The 20,343-nt window shown below is 35.7% G+C and overlaps 2 protein-coding genes across 3 annotated transcripts; both read right to left on the bottom strand.

Moving 5' to 3' along the window:
- Positions 1–367: 367 nt before the first annotated feature.
- On the bottom strand, positions 368–3,847 carry LOC144424570 (uncharacterized). 2 transcript variants are annotated; one of them, XM_078113995.1, is made up of 6 exons: positions 3,566–3,847; positions 3,225–3,377; positions 2,256–2,406; positions 1,709–1,815; positions 1,319–1,447; positions 368–1,137 (listed from the first exon to the last, which is right to left on the bottom strand). In XM_078113995.1, exons 1-6 carry the CDS (start codon positions 3,702–3,704, stop codon positions 1,031–1,033), a joined length of 786 nt encoding a protein of 261 aa, XP_077970121.1. In that variant the 5' UTR covers positions 3,705–3,847; the 3' UTR covers positions 368–1,030. The 2 variants fall into 2 exon arrangements, with proteins under 2 accessions (XP_077970121.1, XP_077970122.1); XM_078113996.1 differs by having other exon boundaries at positions 1,319–1,435.
- A 9,086-nt stretch (positions 3,848–12,933) lies between these two features.
- Positions 12,934–17,994, bottom strand: LOC120332059 (uncharacterized). Its single transcript, XM_039399260.2, has 9 exons — positions 17,903–17,994; positions 17,231–17,473; positions 16,739–16,951; positions 15,805–15,957; positions 15,486–15,557; positions 15,123–15,276; positions 14,645–14,751; positions 13,834–13,953; positions 12,934–13,632 (listed from the first exon to the last, which is right to left on the bottom strand). The coding sequence occupies exons 1-9, from the start codon at positions 17,952–17,954 to the stop codon at positions 13,529–13,531; spliced, it is 1,218 nt and encodes a 405-aa protein (XP_039255194.2). The 5' UTR covers positions 17,955–17,994; the 3' UTR covers positions 12,934–13,528.
- Positions 17,995–20,343: the final 2,349 nt, after the last annotated feature.

The raw sequence follows: 20,343 nt of genomic DNA, 5'->3' as shown, positions 1-20,343 counted from the left end.
GTAGCTCAAGGAATTTGTTGAGATTGCGATTAAATTTAGTTTTAGCACGAGGCTTATTGTTCTCCTCTTCTACCTCTGCGCTGTCTAGGTGGGCAAAATGTTTGTCCGTGGTTCAAAAACCGTGCCCACCCCTGGTCTAAACACTAACAAATCGAGATTTTAAAACTAAGAAACACGCGATCTCATTGGTGATTTTCAAAAAGGTATTTGGCGTGATGCAATTGCTCCAGCTAAATCAATGGCGTTATATAAGTGATTGTTGCTAATAGGTGTATAGGTATGCAAAATGTCTGTGTCAATTTAAATCTTACGTTTTCCTGCTTGACAGTTTTAAGGCTTAAAAAACAAAAGACTTGTTTGAATGCAGCAAGACAAATAATATTATTAAATGTGAGAATTTTCCAGTCCAAGCAGAGAAAAGTAAAATAATAAGATTACAGCTACGATAATATGCTGTTTTAAAGATAATAAAATAATAAAAATGCTCATGAATCGTTATCTGCATTGCTCAGTTAATTCAATTAAAAAGAACCCAGAAACAGTTGAGAGAGACAGATACAAGCGTAGGGAGTCGATTAAATCCATGGATAGTTGTTAATAATAAAGAGTCCAATACTAATAATATACATTAAGTTAAATGAACGAAAACGAAAGGGTACTGGCGCTGAGCACCATGAACTGACTTATTTCGATGGACGTAAGCTCGCAGATAGCGTTAGATGAAAAATCTAAAAAGTTGGGGTTCCAGAGAATGTATAGAAGTGATGTTATTATCAGCTCATGATATAATATTTGAACGCGATTGGCCCAGTAATTAATCACAAAGTAAACAATCCCAATTACAAAATTAACACGACTGCCAAAAACAAACAAAAATTAAGCAAACGTGTCTAATAATTCCCAGTCCCCCTTCTCACTTTCACTATAAGCTTGGGTTATAATTTGAAAATCAAGGTGTGAAGAGCAAGTCAGACTTCTAAAACATAAGCAAGCCGTCATCGTATGAAAAAGTAGGAAAACTATCGGGCGATCACACATGAATCGTCTCTTTGTCACCTCCTTCAGTCTTTCGTACAACGGCAGAATACATGTCGTATTTATGCTCGTCTTCTTCAATTGCCGATGTTTTCTTTTCATCTAAAAAAAAACATATTGCATTTGATTCCATGAAATGATTTTTTATGCGATTTGATGTGTTCTTGGATCAATGCAGAATAGTTGTAGAGACCCTGAGATACGTTATGATATGTGAACGTTGCTCATTCATTTGTGATCTTTCTCACTACAAATGTTTTTGTAATCGGAATATTTAGTTTACCCCATAATAATTCATTTGCATCCCCCTCTTTGTCTTTCCGAGCAAGAGCAGAATACATGATTGCATACGGAGTTTCCTCGTCTTGAACTGTTGAGGTTGTCGGCTCATTATTTTCGGCTGAAATATATACTGATATAATTTCGCTTTTAATTTAAATCGATACTGCTTTTAGACAAGTTTATATGACTTTGCAACTTGGCAAAAACTTTTTTCAATTAAAACGATCGTACACTATTATTTTCTCAAGAGTTCATCATGTTCATTTTTTTGTACTCAGCGCTTCCTTTCGAGAGCGAAACGTTTTTAAAATTGAAGAGGAGGTTTTAGATATAAGATTTTAGTCAACTTGGGATGTGTTCCCGTATCACGATCTATTTATTAAGTTTGTACCTGTAGCAGTGTCGTGGTCAGGTTCTTGGATTGGAGATTCAGCATTTCCCATCTTATTTTCACCAACATTGTCTTTTTCAAAATTTTTATATTTTTGAGATTTGTCCCTGTTAAAATATATCCTCGTATTATCGCAATGATATTCATTACTTATATTTTTTATCATATTTTTTCAATTATATTCAACTTTAACTTTGACTTATACAACGCTCATGAAATGTTACCTTGGGTGGATTCAGAAGCTGAAGGCGTTTTCAGACTTTCACTGCGAACAAGGCTCTGGGCAAGGCCGCGATACTTAGATTGGAAAGCTAAAATTATTGGAACTGAAAGCTTTTTCGTTCGGAATTGCCTACTCAAGTCACTGGGGTTGAATATGAAATATCTTATAAGCAACGATTATATGGTTTGGTTCAACGCAGTAACTATACATTGCGCCTATGCAAGATATCCGTTCGGCTTATGCTAATTATATACTTATCTCTGTACGTGTATAACCAAGACAAATATTGAATTGCCTTATCAAGGAAGTATTTTAGTTGATTACCCTCTTTTCCTGCAAAATACGATTGCAGTCACCACGAGTATGATAATGCCAATGAATCCTGGGATAGAAACGAGGAAAAGCTTTGCGGTGTCGCTTATCCCATCTGAATTCCCATCAGTTTCTTTGGATGCTGCATCATCGTTTTCTGTATCTGTTATAATAGGAAATAGTTCTGAATGATTAATTTTCTGCTGCATGATAGTTCACATAACAACAGACCTAATTGTAAGATGTATTTGTTTACATCGGGTTTATTAGAGTTTATGCACTACATTCAATGGGAAATTTAAATATTATCTTTTTAGTTAGATGAGAAATTTAACTCATTATTTGCGTTTGCTCGTTTCAGCATAATGCAAAAGACGTATAATTTAGTATGAACTTTTGTGGATTTGATTAGCTTGTAAAATAATTTTGAGGGCTTCCGGTTTCAATTGGATTTGACTTCTTGATTTGTCTCACTAAACATACGTTACTCGACAATTACAGTATTTACTGAGTTTCAGAATACACTGTGGGATCTATTTCATATGATGCTTAAAATTTTCTTTGTCACCAAACTATTGAGAGTAAATCTTGGACCTATATTAAACACGAATACCACAGCTTCAGTCACGGTGAAAAAATTCTTAAGCTAAGCTATATGTACTGCAGGCCTATTTAGACTGAAAATCTTGAAACGTTCATTTAGTATTTACCCAATAAAAATTTCAAAGATGTTTTGTTTTTTATGTTTTAGAACAGGGGTGTGCAACCTTTAATACAGGAGGGACAAATACAAACATCTGGGCAAAACCGCGACCTGCACCTTTATTCAATATATGATTTCTAATAGTTGCAGGTACAAAAACGTTGGTAATTGATGTTATGACATACCTTGCTAGCTTCGCACAAGCTCAGGTATAGCTAGTTGCACTCCCCTGTTATAGAATATAATAACTGTCAGGAGAAATTAATCTGTACGCTTACCCGTGATAGCGGACTTCGTTGTTGTATCGGTCTGTGTAATCTCGGTTGCACTTATCGTAGCAACGGTCGAGTGCGGGGCTACATTTGAGGTAGAAACGGAATGGTTGTTGTCTGGATTGGTACTCGCTTGTTGGTCGTATTCAGTCGTTGTTTCTTAGAAAACAAGGAATTATCCAATTTCAAACGTTATATTTGATATAACTGCCTTATTTTGTGATTCCTGACTTGTGTCAGTGAATACTTCAAAATCAAAAGGCCAAATTAATAATGACTGAAACTTGAAGTTTCATTTCCACAGAAAAATTTCATATTTATTGTTCAGAAATAAATCCAAAACTTACCTATAACTGTGGAACATTGTAGAAACTTGTACTGAATTTTAAAACCCATTGTGCCTGTCACTGCTCCCGAACCATTATATGTGCGTCCGTCCGATACATACTGAACGCGAACATTATTCTCTGCATCGCTGCCGCACATAGAGTCGAAGTATTCAAAGGGTTCAATCAGCTAACCTGAATATGTAGCATCAACGTATCGCGTACATTCTTGTGTATCTGAATTGAATAAATGGTATTTCACACGATTGAGCAATAGAATTCGCAGTCAGGAATGCTCCCCGATTTACAATATAGTCTGACATAGAGCACTACTATTAGGGTATGACGTGATAAAAAATAATCATCAATACATATGGGAAGCCTGATCGTTACAGAGTATGTGTTGATGATTATTTTTTATCACATCATCGTTAAATAGCTAACCACTCCTTAATGAATGAAATAGAGCATGAGTTAGGTTAACAAGGTCATCTACATTCTAACCGTTGTTTTTTGTAGAGCAAGTTATATTTTCAACAGTAAATCCAAGTATTTTCATATCCCATACCGTTATTTATTGTAAGACTGTACGATCCCAAGCATAGCTTTATGTTTCCTAGCGTGACTATATAAAGCCTCTGATACGTGATTGTTAACACGAGGGCGTAATCTTCCGAAGGAGTGAAATTCCATGAACAGTTTGCACTTCTTCCATATTCTTTGGAATTATTTGGAGAACTTATTACACCATTTCCTCCTGTTATGTTAATTTCTTTTCCACCACACTGACCATTACTACCTGCTAAGGAGCCTAAAATACAAAATTACATTGAAAAAATCGTTTATACTTTTATGAGATTTTCGTAGTGTTTGGGCAGAGTGGTTTTTTTGTCCGACCAAGTGTTTTAATTTTCTATAATCGTTTGAAGTACCTAGGATTTGATGTGTTAAACAATATAGATAGATTTAACACATTGAACAAATGGTTAGAGTAGGCATATGAAGAAGAAATTAAAAATAGTAAAATTGGTATTTTTAGCGACTGCTTTTTCAGCAAACTTAGCAACCACAGCTAGCAAGATTAGAATTTGCCGACGAATGCTATTAGTGAAAAATAAGTAATGCAATTTTTTTTTTTATCAGGAACATGATAAGCATGGCAGCATTTTATGTCAAAATTATTTGCTGGTTCACTACTTAGTTAGAATTAGGGCTGGGAATGGTTAACCAATATTAAATTGTTAACAGTTACGTTTTTTTACCGTTAACTGACATCTCAGGTAATAATCACCTTGGTACTGCACAATTTCTTCAAATGAATAGTTTATCACAATTTATCTATTTTGGCCTTGAATTCAAAAAGATATCACTCATTTTATTCGTTAGCATCAAGGAAATGTAAGGAAATAATCGGAGTATTGCTGAATATAAAACTTGACAATGATAAGTTCAGAATCAGTTTCCGGTCACAATATAATGTTTCAAATTAAACTTCCAAATCATTCCCAACTCTAGATGGATAATTACCATTTTTAATTTTAAAACGTGGTTTTCTCAAGTATCACATTTTTACATTAGTGGCTCGGGCTTTCTACAGAAGATGCCATCTATTTTGCGCTATTACCGCTACGTGTTTAAATCCGGATTTATCAACTTTTAACCACTCCAATCTCCAATGGGCCAGAACTGCGAAATTGATCTAGGACCATTGTGACATAACCTGACGCTGCGGTTACCCGGTTAGCGGTTGAAGCAGTTTCACTGAAATTCCCAGCCCAGTTAGAATACAATTAATTGCTTTTCCCTGTCTTCTTGTTTACTCACCTATAAGAAAGATGGCGATCCACGACCAAATCATGTTCAATAAACCAAGATCTTTGGTACTAGATAAAAAGGAAAATTACATCGAAAATAATATATTTGACCAGAATTAATCAGGAAATTATTAAACTGGTTCGAATATCGACTCCGATTACATATAACACTCGAAACTCCGTCTGGAGCCTGTGCGCTTAGAAACACAGAGTAATACAAAATATATCGATATTTTTTTATTGGTGGTGTCTTGACTGTACCTGCTATCTGCTATATTCCTGCTACGAAAACTCACAAATCTGTGATTTCCTTCAAGCCAGATTGATTGTGTTTCGAAAAATAAATTTATATTTGACGACCGACGTCTTATCCTGTCTGAATCAGTCAGATGTTTGTCTTTTAAAATGAAAGCAAAAAAGTCTTGACAAGTTTGTTGTGATAGTGCATAATTTTTAGTGTGCATGCCTACGAGTTCCGTTCATAGATTTGCTCAACATTTATATATGGCCCGTGACTTATCTTAGCTATGCGAATTATAATTTGGCATGGGTCATATATAAAAAATGAGCAAATCTAGGATTGGATCCCGTAGGCATGCATTAAAAATTATGCACTATCACAACAAAGTAGTCAGGACTTTTTTGTTTTCATTGTAAATTTATTCTTTGAAAACACAATCTATCTGGCTTGAAAGAAGTCTGACTGAACAAGATAGGACAAGTCGTACAAAAAACAGGTAGGCCTATTTATATACAACCTATATATATACCCAATCCATGTTTTTGCTTTTCATTTCACCTTCGTGTCATATTACGCAACAAATTCTCATTAACGCAACTTAATCATGTCTTTGCTTATGCTTTCGATAACTCAACAAACGCTTATCAGACGTACATCGGATGTTTCCATGTTTAAAATAGAATAAAAATTCGTTTATATCTCTTGAGAGCACAGCCGAATCAAATCCAACGTATTGATATCGCGACCAACGGCCTCTTGTTCGGTTATACCAGGGTATGCGTTTGAGCTCGTATTAATAGTAGGGGCGGAGACCGTGGCCCACAAACAGTTTCGTAAGAACCATTGTAATCCATGCCTGTCACCTCGCTCAGGGTACAATGAATTAAACAATGCCGACTGCTACGCTCCCGGTTATTCAAGATATCTTATATATCAATGACTACTCATGCATGACTTCGGGTACTCGCGTAGTATATGAACCAGGTTAGGCCGATTTACCTTATTTAAGTTCTATAACGAGCTTGGGGACTGTTTGTGTTAGCCAAGTGAATATACCCCCTGCCCATAGGTATCAGTCATTTTACACGGTAGGCGAGTAGTTCACACACTTCTGGGGCGCCCGGCCTTGTTAGGAGTGAAAAGTGTGTAAAAACGTCAAACTAAAAAAGATGCGAAGCTGCGCCATAGCGTATTCATACCCTTTGTGTGTTGTCTCAAAACCAGGCGTCGCCAAATGATTCATCCTTCAAGTTTAAATGACAAGTATTTATTATTATATTACACATACAAAGTCTCGTGATCGAGCAGCGACACCAAAGGTTTTAATATATGATGGAAAATGTTTCAAAATTCTAGAACTTAGAAACTACTGATACTGACCGCGGGGTTCGTAGCAACGGCTCTTGAACAACAACAATTGTGTAAGGGGTTTACTTGAAAACATATGTAAAGTGCCAATTTAAAGACCAGAGTTCAAAGCCATAGTCTTGCTTAGATTGAACGCATCATTGGTGACTAATCGGAGAATAGCTCTTACTTGCTTTGAACTGTCTTGGTTGAGATAGTTTTGCGCAGACAAGCTATTCATTCTAAGATCATTGGCTTTATTTCATTATTTCTTCGATTTGGTTTTTCTAAAATGAAGCCTAATTTTGGTTCGGGCCTTGACAGGGATATATATTTAATTAATGACATGGTTAGGATAATGTCGTATTTAGGATGAAAAATAATGAACCAGATTCGGAACATTATTATAATAGGATGCCGACAGCCACGCATTTAAAAATGTGTCGAACTCAATGGAATATCGCTGCTTTTAGATTACTGCAGAATTCTAGTTTTATATGAAATAGTGTGAAAATTTAATAAAAAAACATATTTTTGAAAATATGGGATGAGCTCCCACAGTGTTGTACGCTATCAGATCAAACTATCTTCGGGACATATATGAAGAACTGTCGGGAATACATATAATAATATTAAGTAAAATAGATAGTTTAGTTCGCTACAAATCGACAATAATATACTAACATTTGAAGAAAATTGTATAGTTGATAAAAATAGGTAAAATAGATAAATTATAAAAAAGACGTTTTTTCATTCCCATGTAAGTTTTATTTGGTCAAATTGTTTGAAGTTCTTTAATATCCAAGCAATCATTCGAACGGCATGAAACACCAAACATTTCTGTTCAGATAAAACAGGAAATAATTTGACGGCAACTAATTATTTCGTATGAAGTCATTGCAAATTCTACAAAGAAGTGATTAATATCAATGCTCTGTAGAAGAGAGTCGGTTGATAAGAGAAAAGTTTTCACTGTGTTGTTGCACAATATTTGCTTTCCGACTTTCATGCGATGTTAGCATACGTGTCTTTATATCCGTTTTCTTGTTCCTGAGTTGTTGCCCTTATTTGCACTTTCTCGTATCCATCAGTTGCTTGTCGTATCTCTTCATATCCGCCAGATGGCCCAGCTTCAACTTCTTCGTATCCATCGGTACCTGAATACATTTTAAATCTAATACTGGAATTTATTGTCCTTGTTGTAGGGTATTAGTGTTTACCTTAAGCCCCCTACTTTGTCAGAAACATTAGTTAATATTGAGTCAATATTTATTTATTTAATAACCGATCTAGTTGAATGCCTGTGGGTTCGAATGAGCTTTGTAAACAAATATTGAAAGTTCAAAATGAGACATTGAGACATTGTTGGAATTAGAATTCGGAAATATCTAATCTGGATCGGGTAACCGAGCACCAACATGAGAGTTGTTTCTGATGTCCGATTAATAAAAAACGACAATAACGCGCGTTGAACAAAAATAACAAAAACACCCCAAGATTTAAAAACGGATGGACACGAAAAGTGCAACTTTCTAGCATATCCCAGCGCTGTCTTTGAAATTACTAACATATTACCTAACGTTCCGTTTTGTCCTGTATATCTTATGTTTCCCATTTCAGTAGAATCAAGATCAGTCACGTGTGCTGTGTTGGCATGGTCTGAGCGTTGTGATCTAAAATAATAAGTATATAACATTACATCAGCTTCATCTATCACGGTAGTCCTTGGGATATTGCGATTAGATACAAATGTCGTCAATGTGGGAGTCGAAGATTACTATGCGCCTGAAATTACAGTGCGGCGAATAGAGAATGCAAATAATTGTGATAGGCTATCCTAAGCAAACGAATTTTAACTAAACCGTCTTGTAGAATACAATCCCAGCCACGACCATGATTGAAACGAGGATAAATTCCGGTATGGAGAGGAGAATTATCCGAGTTGTTTGATCCATTCCGCTTGAACCTCTATCAGTGTTTGTTTTGAATGTTCCTGTTTAAAATGCATAATGTTGTATAATGTATGATGTGTATCAATTCAAAATCATTCACGTAATAGATTGCACGCCATCTCGCGGAGATAAAAAATCTGCAATGCTAGGTATATGTAAAAATAACATGGTCTTTTTCAACGAAATAGTAAGTATATTAAGTATATTATTGCTGTTTTGATTAAGTTATATCTTGTATTGTTTGAAGAAGTTAGACTATGATCAAATATACTTACTATTTCGTTGAAAAAGATCATGTTATTTTTACTTTTCACTTTAATACTATCTCGTTTAAGCATCCTTGTGGTGAGTGCCACATACGGATCCGAAGTAGAAAGTAATCAAGGAGAAAGGACCTGCAGTTCAATACACAATATCCAAGTTCCGCTAGGTACGGTATATGCATGATAATTTAATTGCTTTTAATGCATAAATTATATACATGTACTGGCCTTCTTATCTTACGAATCAATGATGAAATGATAAAACTCGAACATTTACTCATGACAGTTTTCAATGTGGACTTGTCAGACGTTGTGATTAATTAATTCATGCCCGATTTCGATCCCGGTTGTCTCATCGCTTGTATGATTGCCCGCATCCCACTTTGCAGTATTGCGTAAGGTTTCACCCGTGGTTGTGAGTAAGTAATTGGATAAACCGGATATTTGTAGTAGACGGTGCATTAGTTGTATCCGGGTAGGTGATTGCTACAATGAAAATAAATAATGCTACTCTACCTTCCTTTACACATTGTTCCCAATCGTAAATGATTTTACAGAAATCTTAATTTAGGGTTATTTCTATCATGTGACATCTAGCACTGCTCACAACTTTTTGAGAACCAAAATCAGTAAAAAATATCTCGAGGTGATTTGGATTTAACCATTATTTCGAGTATAAAAACATCATAAGTGTGCATTTTTCCTCTGCTATGTTCAAAAAAAAGTATATATTTCATAAATAAACAATATTTAGAATGTTTACCTGTAGTTACGGAGCATTGTAAAGACTTGTACTGGATTCTGAAACCCATTGATGTGGTGAACACTGTCTCCGAGCCAGTATAGGTTCGTCCGTTCGATATATACTGAACATCAACGCTTGGTTTCACCTCTTTGTTTCCACCACACATAGTGTCGAAATATTCAAAAGGTTTAATCAATGAACCTGGATATGCTGCATCAACGTATCTCGTATATTCTTGTATATCTGAATAAAGTAGTATTTAGGCAGGCATAGTCATTGTTTCTCAGGATTGCTTCCAAGTCGATTAACGGACTAGTTTTCTATAACGTCTGGCATGGAACGCTATAAATCAGGATATCAATCTTCTCCTTGATGTGATAGTAAAGATTGCACAATGGGATTGTGTAATTCAACATTTTATTGTTGAATATCTTAAAGCCCCTTACTAATTGACAGTTCAAGATCAGTTGAATAAAAACAATAAATTTTTATACCCATACCGTTATATATAGTAAGCCTGTAAGATCCCAAGCATAGCCTGCTTGTTGTTTCAATAATATAAAGCCTCTGATACGTGATTGTCAACACGAGAACGTAACCTTCCGGAGGAGTGAATTTCTATGAACAGTTTGCGGCTCTTCCATATTCTTTGGGGTAATTCGGAGAACTTATTTTGCCGTTTCCTGATGTTATGTTCATCTCCTTTCCATCACACTGTACTTTACCTCCAGCCACGGTTCCTAGAAGCAGAAAATTACAAAGATTAAATCTTTGTTACCGGAACACTGGAACTACTGTGAAGTATCATCCCCGTAGATAAGTAGGATTTGACGACATGCTTTTGGGTAGAGTAAATAAAAAATGATATGATGTGGAAATTTCAATGGCCTGTTTTTTATGAAATTATCTTAAAAATTACATCACACCTATCTATGAAAGCGATGTGTGAATGTGATATACGCTAACTTTCTAATTAGAATTGGGACAAGCGTAGAAACATTTTCTGGCCAAGTCATTTGTTGGTTTATTGCATGATTAAAAGAAGTAATTTTATTTGATTGCTCTACTTACCTAGAAGTAAAATGGCGGTCAGCGCCGAAACCATGTTCACTAGATTAATTTATTTCGATCTAAATGGGAAGCTAAAGTAGCAAAGTAAACATAATATTAAAATTTTTTTTCCAAGTAAATGACAAGATAAGATTTTAATATCCCAGGTTATGCGGATATAAGCACAGCCCTCGAATTCCTGATTATTTGAGAACACCGTTCGTAACCTTAGAACCTCATAATTAATCTGTGATAAAACATGCAATATGTCTACACTGGTGTCTCGGCAATGTTTTTGACTATTTCTACCAACTGCTTTATTCTATGTTCATTTTGCTGAAAAAACTCACAAACTTGTCACTTATTTTAAGCCGGGTAGACTGTGCTTTCAAATCATCATTTTATGAAGAGTAAGAAAACACGACCTGTATAGATATTGACGTCAATGATAATTTCAAATTTGGCGCGTAGAGACAGATCAGTCATGAGCCAAACATAAAAGATGAACAAATCCATGACCGGATTCCGTGGGCTTTCACTACCTATTCTTCATTACTGCACTGCACAGTTAAAACAAAATTAACGAAGTCTTGTTTTTATTATTAAACTGAATAAACGTTTCTAGTGGCGTATCAGGCACAACGGCAAATTTAATGTCTTTATGGTTGATCTGTGTATAACAACCCAAACAAATAGTTGTTAACTGAAAGTTTCTGTTTTTGTCTCATTTCACAAGTAGAATGAACTATTATTACCAATAATTCTCAAATCAATGTCCTATTTATCCTAAGCATCGTAACAACGCAACAACGTCGCCATGCGTCGAAACTATTTTTCAGCGTTAAGTTATTTTTCATTTAAATTTCAGAAATAATATAATGCTCTTTTTTGCCCGTTCCTCTTTATCATGTCCGAATATCTGTTTTCGGTGCCCATCGCCTCTAATACCTATATTTAGGTATATTACGTGAATCAGTAATAATGGACTATATGTTCGACAAAATACATAAGTTCAAGTAATACAGCACTAATGTTTCCGTGTTCAAAAAGATAAAGTTTGATGTTAGGGTGATTAGTAATTAAGGTGATTGATGGAAAGCATATTACTGTCTACGCTTTGTATCGTCATCACTCGATCCGCAACAAAATTGCTTTATATATCATTGGATACGATTTGCATAATTGTTTGGCGAAATAGTGAACTAACTACCTTGTCCTCAGATCGGGTACGTGAAGTCGAAGAAAATTTACAATCGATTCCGGGTAAAGAAAATTTTGACTTTGAATCTCGAAGTAGGGTAGCCAAAAATTCGACTCCGACACCACAATTTCACCTACAGGTTTCGAAAGATCACAGCGCGTATCGTTATTGAATATTGAAACATCTTGGAATGGGCAACGGAAGTACAATCGTGAGGGTTATGAACCATCCTTATAATGAATTGCTTGCGGTGAAAAATACTGGTCAATACAACAGAACGGTAATGGTTGCATTTTTCTTCAAAAAGTTGTGAGTGTTATGAAGTTTGTATTGTGTTTTGGAATTGAATCTAATCACAGTAATTGTTAAAATTTTTTTCCCTATAAGCACAACAAGACAGGTATTTTGGAGACCAAATTTGGTCGCCGACTCGCATTTGAAATCTCGATTATGGTTTTTGCTAAAATTTAAAAAAAAAATCTTTTGAGCATCTGAGAAGCATCATGTCACTATATTTCGCCACCATTAACGACTTAGTTTATTTTTTCATACCGCCCAAAGTAACTACTTATTTTGTTATGCAAACGGCAAAATTTTAATTTACATCTAACATTTTCCTGCTCACCTTACAACTGTGTGGGAAATTTCTAAGCTTAAAAATACAAAGTCTTGTTTGAATGCAGCAAGACAAATATTATTACAATGTGAGAAAAGTTTCAGCCCAAGCAGAGAAAGTTAAAATAATAAGATTATAGTTTCGATAATACGCTGTTGAATGATAGAAAATAATAAAAATATTCATGAATCTTTATCTGCCTTGCTCAGTCAATTCAATTAAAAGGAACCCAGAAATAGTTGAGAGACACTTATACAAAACGTAGGAAGTCGATTAAATTCTTGAAAAATTGTTGATATTAAGAGTCTAATACTAATATAAAACATTGAAATAAATGAACAAAACCGGAGGGGGTACTGGTGCCGAGCACCGTGAACTGGCTTATTTCGATGGATGAAATCTGGCAGATAGTGTTAGATGGAAAATCGAGAAAAATGTGGGGTGAAGCAAAGTGTTTCAGAGAGTCAATAAAAGATATGTTATTATTACCTTTTTAGCTTGTAGGATATAAGATTTGAATGCGATTGGCCCAGTAATTAATTACAAAGAAAACAACCCCAATTACAAAATGACCACGTCTGTCGAAGACAAACAACAAGAAAACGGCGTGTCTGTTAATTAATTCCCTGTACCCCTTCTCGCTTTCACTATGAGTTTGGGCTATATTTTGAAAATCGAAATCTGACTAGCAAGGCAGATATCTAAAACATAAGCAGTCCGTCATCGTAGGTAGCAGCAGGACAACTATCGGGTGATCACACATGAATCGTCTCTTTGTCACCTCCTTCAGTCTTCCGTATAACCGCAGAATACATTTCGTGTTTCTGCTCGTCTTCAATCGCCGAAGGTTTTTTTTCATCTAAAATTTAAATTTTACTTTCCTTTTACTATAAAATTACTTTTTTGCAAATTTGCCATTTTTCTGGAATTTAGCGAAATGGTTGTACAATATTTGAAATATTTCATAATATGTAAGGTCGTCCAATTTACACTACTCAAATTAATCAGTTGTAATCTTTGTCGCTGGTATAAAGTTTCAAAATCAGAATATTTAGTCTACCGCATGAGGATTTTTTTTTATCTTCCTCTTCGTCTTTCCGGGCAATAGCAGAATACATGATTGTATACGGAGATTCTTCCTCTTGAATTGTTGAAGTTGTCGCCTCATCAAGTTCCGCCGCTGAAATAAATATTGATATTTAATTTTTACAGTCTCGGTTAAAAGCAAATTTGAAGACATTGCGAGTTGTAATTATTTTTTAATTTGTAAATGTGCATTGTTTCTGATAAAATTCAAAATGTTTGTGTGTATGTAATAGGAAAGTATATGGCACTTTTAACTATTCGAGTTGCTTACGCCAGGGGGGGGGAACCTTCAATGCAGCAGAGCCAGGTACAAATAACTGAGTGAAACCGCGGGCCGCACCTCTATTTAACATAGGCTATCTAGAAGTTGTAGGCACAAAAATTTTGGTTGTTGATCTTGTGACATGCGTTGTTTGGACAAGCTAGCTGTTAGGGCACTGTCAAATCATAGATAATATATTGGACTCAGGTATAGCTTTCACAACGCAAGAAGATTAGAATTACTCCCACGTACCAAAATTAAATTAAAAACTCGTTTCGCGGGCCGCGCATTATTAAAAAGTGGCACTTCTCTGCAGCCCGCACAATTTTTCCTTGGGAAGCGCATTTGGCCCGCGGGCGCTGGTTGCACTGCACACCCCTGGTTTCCGCCATCCCCTTCGTAGATTTGAATCGATAGAGATTATAATGGAAAACTTTTCAGATATATGATATTAGTCATCCGATACATGCTCAATGCTCAGCATTTCACGTATCACGATTAGGATTTGTTAATGAACCATCACCTTCAGCAGCCTCTTGTCCCGGTTCTTGAATTGGAGATTCAACGTTTTCCATCTGATTGCTGCCAACATTCTCTTGTTCAACTTTGTTCCCATCTTGAGATTTGTCTCTGTTAGTAAATGGTGTCGTATTATTATTTTGATATTCACGGTTTTCATATTATTTTTGTATCGGATTGTAATTATATTGAATTCCAGTACTGGCTTATGCAACGCTTTCATAAAATTTTATCTTATAGATAAGGATTGATTTTGGTGGTGAAGTTTGTTTTGGGGACAAGGCTCTAGATGAGCAGTACTCATACTTAAAAGGGAAAAGGTCAAATTCTGAGATCTGCGACGCTATAAAGACTGGGCCTTTGTCCCAAGCATTAATATGTTTAATTAATTACCGTTCATGCTAATTATTGACCTGTGGGTGTCTGTGAACTTGTACTGTGTACAAATATTGAATTTGAAGCAAGTACTTAGTAAGAGTTACCCTTTCTTCCTGCAGAATACAATTGCAGTCGCCACAAGTGTTATAATGCCAACAAATCCTGGGATAGAAACGAGGAAAAGCTTGGCAGTGTCGCTTATTCCATCTGAATTGGTGCCATCAGTATCTATGGATATTGTAGCGTCGTTGTCTGTAACTGTTATAATTAGCAATAGTTATGAATGGTTAATTTGCTGCTGCATGAATGTTCTTTTAACAGACTTATTTGTAAAACTTGCCTGGTATCATCTGGTTTCGATGTCGATGCACTATTTTGTATGAGAATTTCGGTTGCTTATTTTAGCATAATTCAAAGTACGTATTCGGTATTTTAATCAGTAATGTGAAACGTCAATATAGACTTACTTGGACTTGAATCACTTGTGAAATATTCCCGAGTGCTCCCGGTTTTAACAGGATTTGCTCTTGTAGTCGGCCCTGATAAAAAGTGTAATTTTTGACAATTTTTCATAATTTCAGTTTCAGCATTCACTGTGAAATTTATTTTGCAATACAGTGTGCCCAAAGTTTAATTTATTTTGACAATAAAGTTAAAGCGAAGTATCTATTTCTACGTCAATTGATCGGAATCCCAAAAAATTGTCTCTGCCATTTTGTATATTTTGTATTATTCGATATTTATTGACTATTTGCATAAAGTGATAAGTAGGCTAACCAATTGTACCTTCAATGTCACACTCTGTCGTCGCGCCTGCCTGTGTATCCTCAGTTGTAGTTATTGTAGCAACGGTCGAGGGCGGGCCTACTTTTGTGGTAGGAACAGGATGGTTGTGTTTTGGATCGGTACTCGCTTGTTGGTCGTATTTAGTCGTTGTTTCTAAAGAAATAAAGATTTGTCAAGATGTTTGTTATTAAGCAATGTTAATTAGTATAACCACCATCTTTTACCTCTGGGTTTGTATTAACCGCGGCCAACGCTATGATACTGGCACAATCGGAACTTAGTTGTGAACGACTAAATAATCGACTGCGCAATCTAACTTAGGGGAAACGATACGCGAAACGACGTCGCGCGTAATAACGTCAATGCCTAACTGGACGTTACATCGTTACGGAAACTTGGTATCCAAATTGTTCCCCAATTTTGTTCATAAACCGTTGAAATCGAGAATACATATTATGCAATAGAATGATGTTCACGTAGGCTAGGAAATCACCTGGAATGTAATTTTGTATCCATTTCAAAATCATACAACATACAGCAAATTTAGATGAAAAATCCATAAATAAACTCTTAAAACTTACTCGAATGCAAAAAAAATTAGTAGATGGAGTCAAAATAAGCTTACAGGTCTTATTAAAATTCCTCGTATAAATGATGCCAGTTATAAGTAGAAGCCTAAATGAGCTTTCACGTGAGATATCACAGACAACCCGGTATATATATAATGGTTTAGAATTTAGATGTTACATTGGTTTCAAATAATGAATATTACGAATTTTTAGAACGTCAAATTCATGCGACACCGTGGGAGTTCAGGGGGAGAAAGTAGCGTCGTTCTTTGAACTAAGAGTTCAAAGAGTCTGTTCATACGAATTTTGCATTTGAAATATGGAGTCGCTGTATAAAAATACCACATTCTTTTGTATACACATACCTTCAGCACACTCGGTGAATCTGTATTCAATTCGAAAACCTATCGATGACCCTATATACCCGGCTGTTGTTCCACCGTCAGATACATAGCAAACCGCCACGCCTTCTTGTGGCGGATTAGTAGCATCATCACAGATATCCGAGTTGTAGAATAAAATGGATTCCGCTACAGTGTAAGTCGGCCAGTTAATATATTTGTCGCATCGTCTTGTCACTAAGAATGAATCAATTCGCTCAATTACAATACAGCTCCCATGGGGTTGTTGGCATTGAATTTATGAAATGTTTCATTGTTTCAGTTATGTGCTATTCGTTTAATTGAGAGTGTGATCATAATATTTTAAATCAATAAATTGATAACAATAAAAAATATTTCCAAGCGATTTCTCTCTCTTGTAAATAGATCATGGGAATGGTGAAACCCTGCAGAAAATGCATACACTCTCCTACAACAAAATGATCCAATACTCGAAAAAAACGTACATAAACATACCGTTGTTTATTGTTAAATTGTAAGATCCAATGCAATGTGGATTTGAATCTTTAACGAAGTAGAGTCTCTGATAGACAATAGTCAAATTCAACATGTAATTCTTCTCAGGTAACACAAACTTCCATGAACATTCAGCTTCCTTTCCTTGCTCATCTAAATAATTTGGAGATTGGATCGCGCCTCTACCTGTTCTGATAATTTCTACAGTTCCAATACACTGGCCGCTAGCGTAGTGAAAAAAGTCTGAAAAATGATTATATTTTGTTTCGTTTTCAAATATTTTCAAAAATGAGAATAAAAATGCGCAACCGGAGAGAAACAGATGGGACGTTTTCGAACGTCCGTATCAAATGCGATTACGAACCTACTAAGACTTCTTTGATCGGTATGCTTTTAACTGAATGGTAACAGAAATATGTTCGCTATGGCACCACGATTGGGCGCTCTCGAAAGATGCAGGGCATCGATTTAATCGCTGCTTCGCGCCATGTTTTTTTTTTCCTAAGGCGTTTCACTTCACTTTTACTATGAAACCACTGATACATAGTGTCTTCAATCAACGAAAATTTATTCAACATCTTCGACGTTGTTCGATACATTACTAAATGCTCGTGCTACAGTTCTCACCAATAGTCACCATATAGATACAGAATAAATAAAAATTAGACTCACCAACGCCAACAAAGAGCAAATTGAGTAACCAATATTTTTTATTTGGAGCCATTATCAATTCTCGTATTTATCATAGAATAGAAAGTTCTAAAATAGAAAAATTATGGCGTGTTGAGGTACTTATTTCAGTCCGTAATAAACAGATTGGACTATTGATTAGCTGAGTCCTGTTTTAATAAACAATTCTTGCAAGGCGCGTTTTCGGTTGATGGTTTATGATGACCAGCCGTCTAATATTAAATAGATTCGAGTGAAAAAATTGAAATAATTATATTAAGGAGGAAAGGAGCAATTACTGCGACACGTCTTCAAGATTATAAAATTTACAAAACAATATCTATACGATGTCACTCCAAAATATAAATATGCATCCTTTGTACACCGTACCCTCTTGAGACATAGTGGTATGTGTTATGTCGTCACTTTTCTTTTACAATTCAATGTAATATGCCTATATACAGTAAGTGCTAGTACCAAACATATTTCAGGCCGCTTTGTGCCCAGAACTGTTTCCTAAATTTAATTTATATATTTGTGCTGGCTAAACTCTTTTGACAACTGATTGGATTTTGATCTATAATGCGTCGCATTGAAATATTTGTAGATAACTCGGAATTCCAAGTAGTATTTATGCACATAGGTATAGCAATCATACATTATTAAACCATAATCGTTCTGTTTTGAATGTTTACTCGTCACTACTTCAACGAAGCTAGCTGTAGCTTGTTCCGAAGGGATTTCCCTAATACTCGAAACGGATATAGCTAATCTTGCATCAGATTTTTACCCAAGCTTAACATTGTTCCGGGTTTTATCCTATACTGACTATTTTGTAATGTTCACAACTGATTTTCCTACTACTTTGAGAACTCAATATCTTCAACCATCGACACTCGCTTCTTGTAATTAATATTAGTCTTTATGGCAGTTTCGTTGTTGCTCAAAACATTACTTTCTTCCCACTTGTAACTGATGACAAACTTCCAGCCATTAAAGGTCATCTATGTTCTTCAAAATATCATTTGCTTCCCACACTGTTTTTATATTAAACAAGGAAGCAAAAGATCTGTCCTTCTGCCGTCATTGGTAGATTTGCAAGAAGATCCTTGTGTGCAAATAAGAGAGATAACAAACACTCAACTAAGGACAGATTAGTTGTATTTGTATCTACACTAGTTCAACTATTGGCCTTATGTAAAGATTTAGTATAATATCGCCACCCGTGTACGTGTGCTTCATGTCATATTATGCAACAAGTTCTTATTAACGAAACTTGATACTGTCTTTGCAACGTATTTATATTACTACAAACGGTCTCTTGTTCGGTTACCAAGCCGACTATGTGGAAAGTTCGGTCAAAGCGTGAAGGACGCCTTGACCCACCAACGGTTTTGTAAACACATTGCCACTCCATGGCTATGACCTCGTTCAGAATAGTGGGTGCAAAGAAAAAGTAAACAATGCCGAGGTCCAGGTCCTTCAAAATATAGTATCTTACATATCAAATTACGGCTTATACACGGACTTGTTCGGAGCAAAGATCATGTAACAACCTTATATTTAAAATGTACAAAGTGGCGTCATAGCAATGCGTATTCAATCACCTGGTCTGTTTCCCGAGCCCAGACGTCGCCACCAAATTCATCCTTCCAAGTTTAAACGATGAGTATTTATTACTTATCGCTTATCGATTTTAATTGGTAAGTTTGTTGATAGGTATTTGTCGTCTGTATGTCTGTCTGTCTGTTAGATGCACGCGGTATCTCACGAAAGCGAGATTGAATCTGCTCCAAATTTTGCATGTGCATTCATTATATCTTGGACCAGAAGCCTATTGATTTTGGGCGGATTATGTCGTATAATTAGCGAGTTATTAATTAATTAGCAATGTGACACAAGGTGTCAATATGGAGTAAGAGCGCTGTTTTGGGGATCCCCTAACTTTCGATCGATAAGTCTTCGGTCTCTGACCAATATTCTAGTTACTCAATGAATGTCACAGATTAAACCTATGGACCCTCGGTCTGGCCACACATATTAGTCACACTACTCCGAACAGGGAAGTCAAGTCGAGTTTATTTTTTTCAATCAGTAAAAAATAGTATAACACATTCACAAATTACGAGAAAATGATAATTACACAGTGTCAATGGGGAAGGGAAGTCGCGGGGAACCAAAACTGGTTTTCGAACAGCGCCACCAAAATATCTAATCTAAAAAAAAAATTGGAATTCTAGAATTTCGAACCGTTGAACCGGCTCTTGAATATCAACAGCCGGGTATGGTTTATGTAAACCCATATATGTGAAGTGCCAACATAGAGCCCAGAGTTCAAAGCCATGGTCGTGTTAAGAAAGAACGCATCGTTGGTGACTGATTGGAAAATTGCTTTTACGTGTTTTTGACTGACTTGGTTGAGATTGAGTTAGTTTGAGACAGAC

This window comes from Styela clava, chromosome 6, assembly GCF_964204865.1.
Source record: "Styela clava chromosome 6, kaStyClav1.hap1.2, whole genome shotgun sequence".
Taxonomy (NCBI): domain Eukaryota; kingdom Metazoa; phylum Chordata; class Ascidiacea; order Stolidobranchia; family Styelidae; genus Styela; species Styela clava.
The sequence above is the reverse complement of the archived record's forward strand: the minus strand, read 5'-3'. Positions and strand labels throughout refer to the sequence as shown.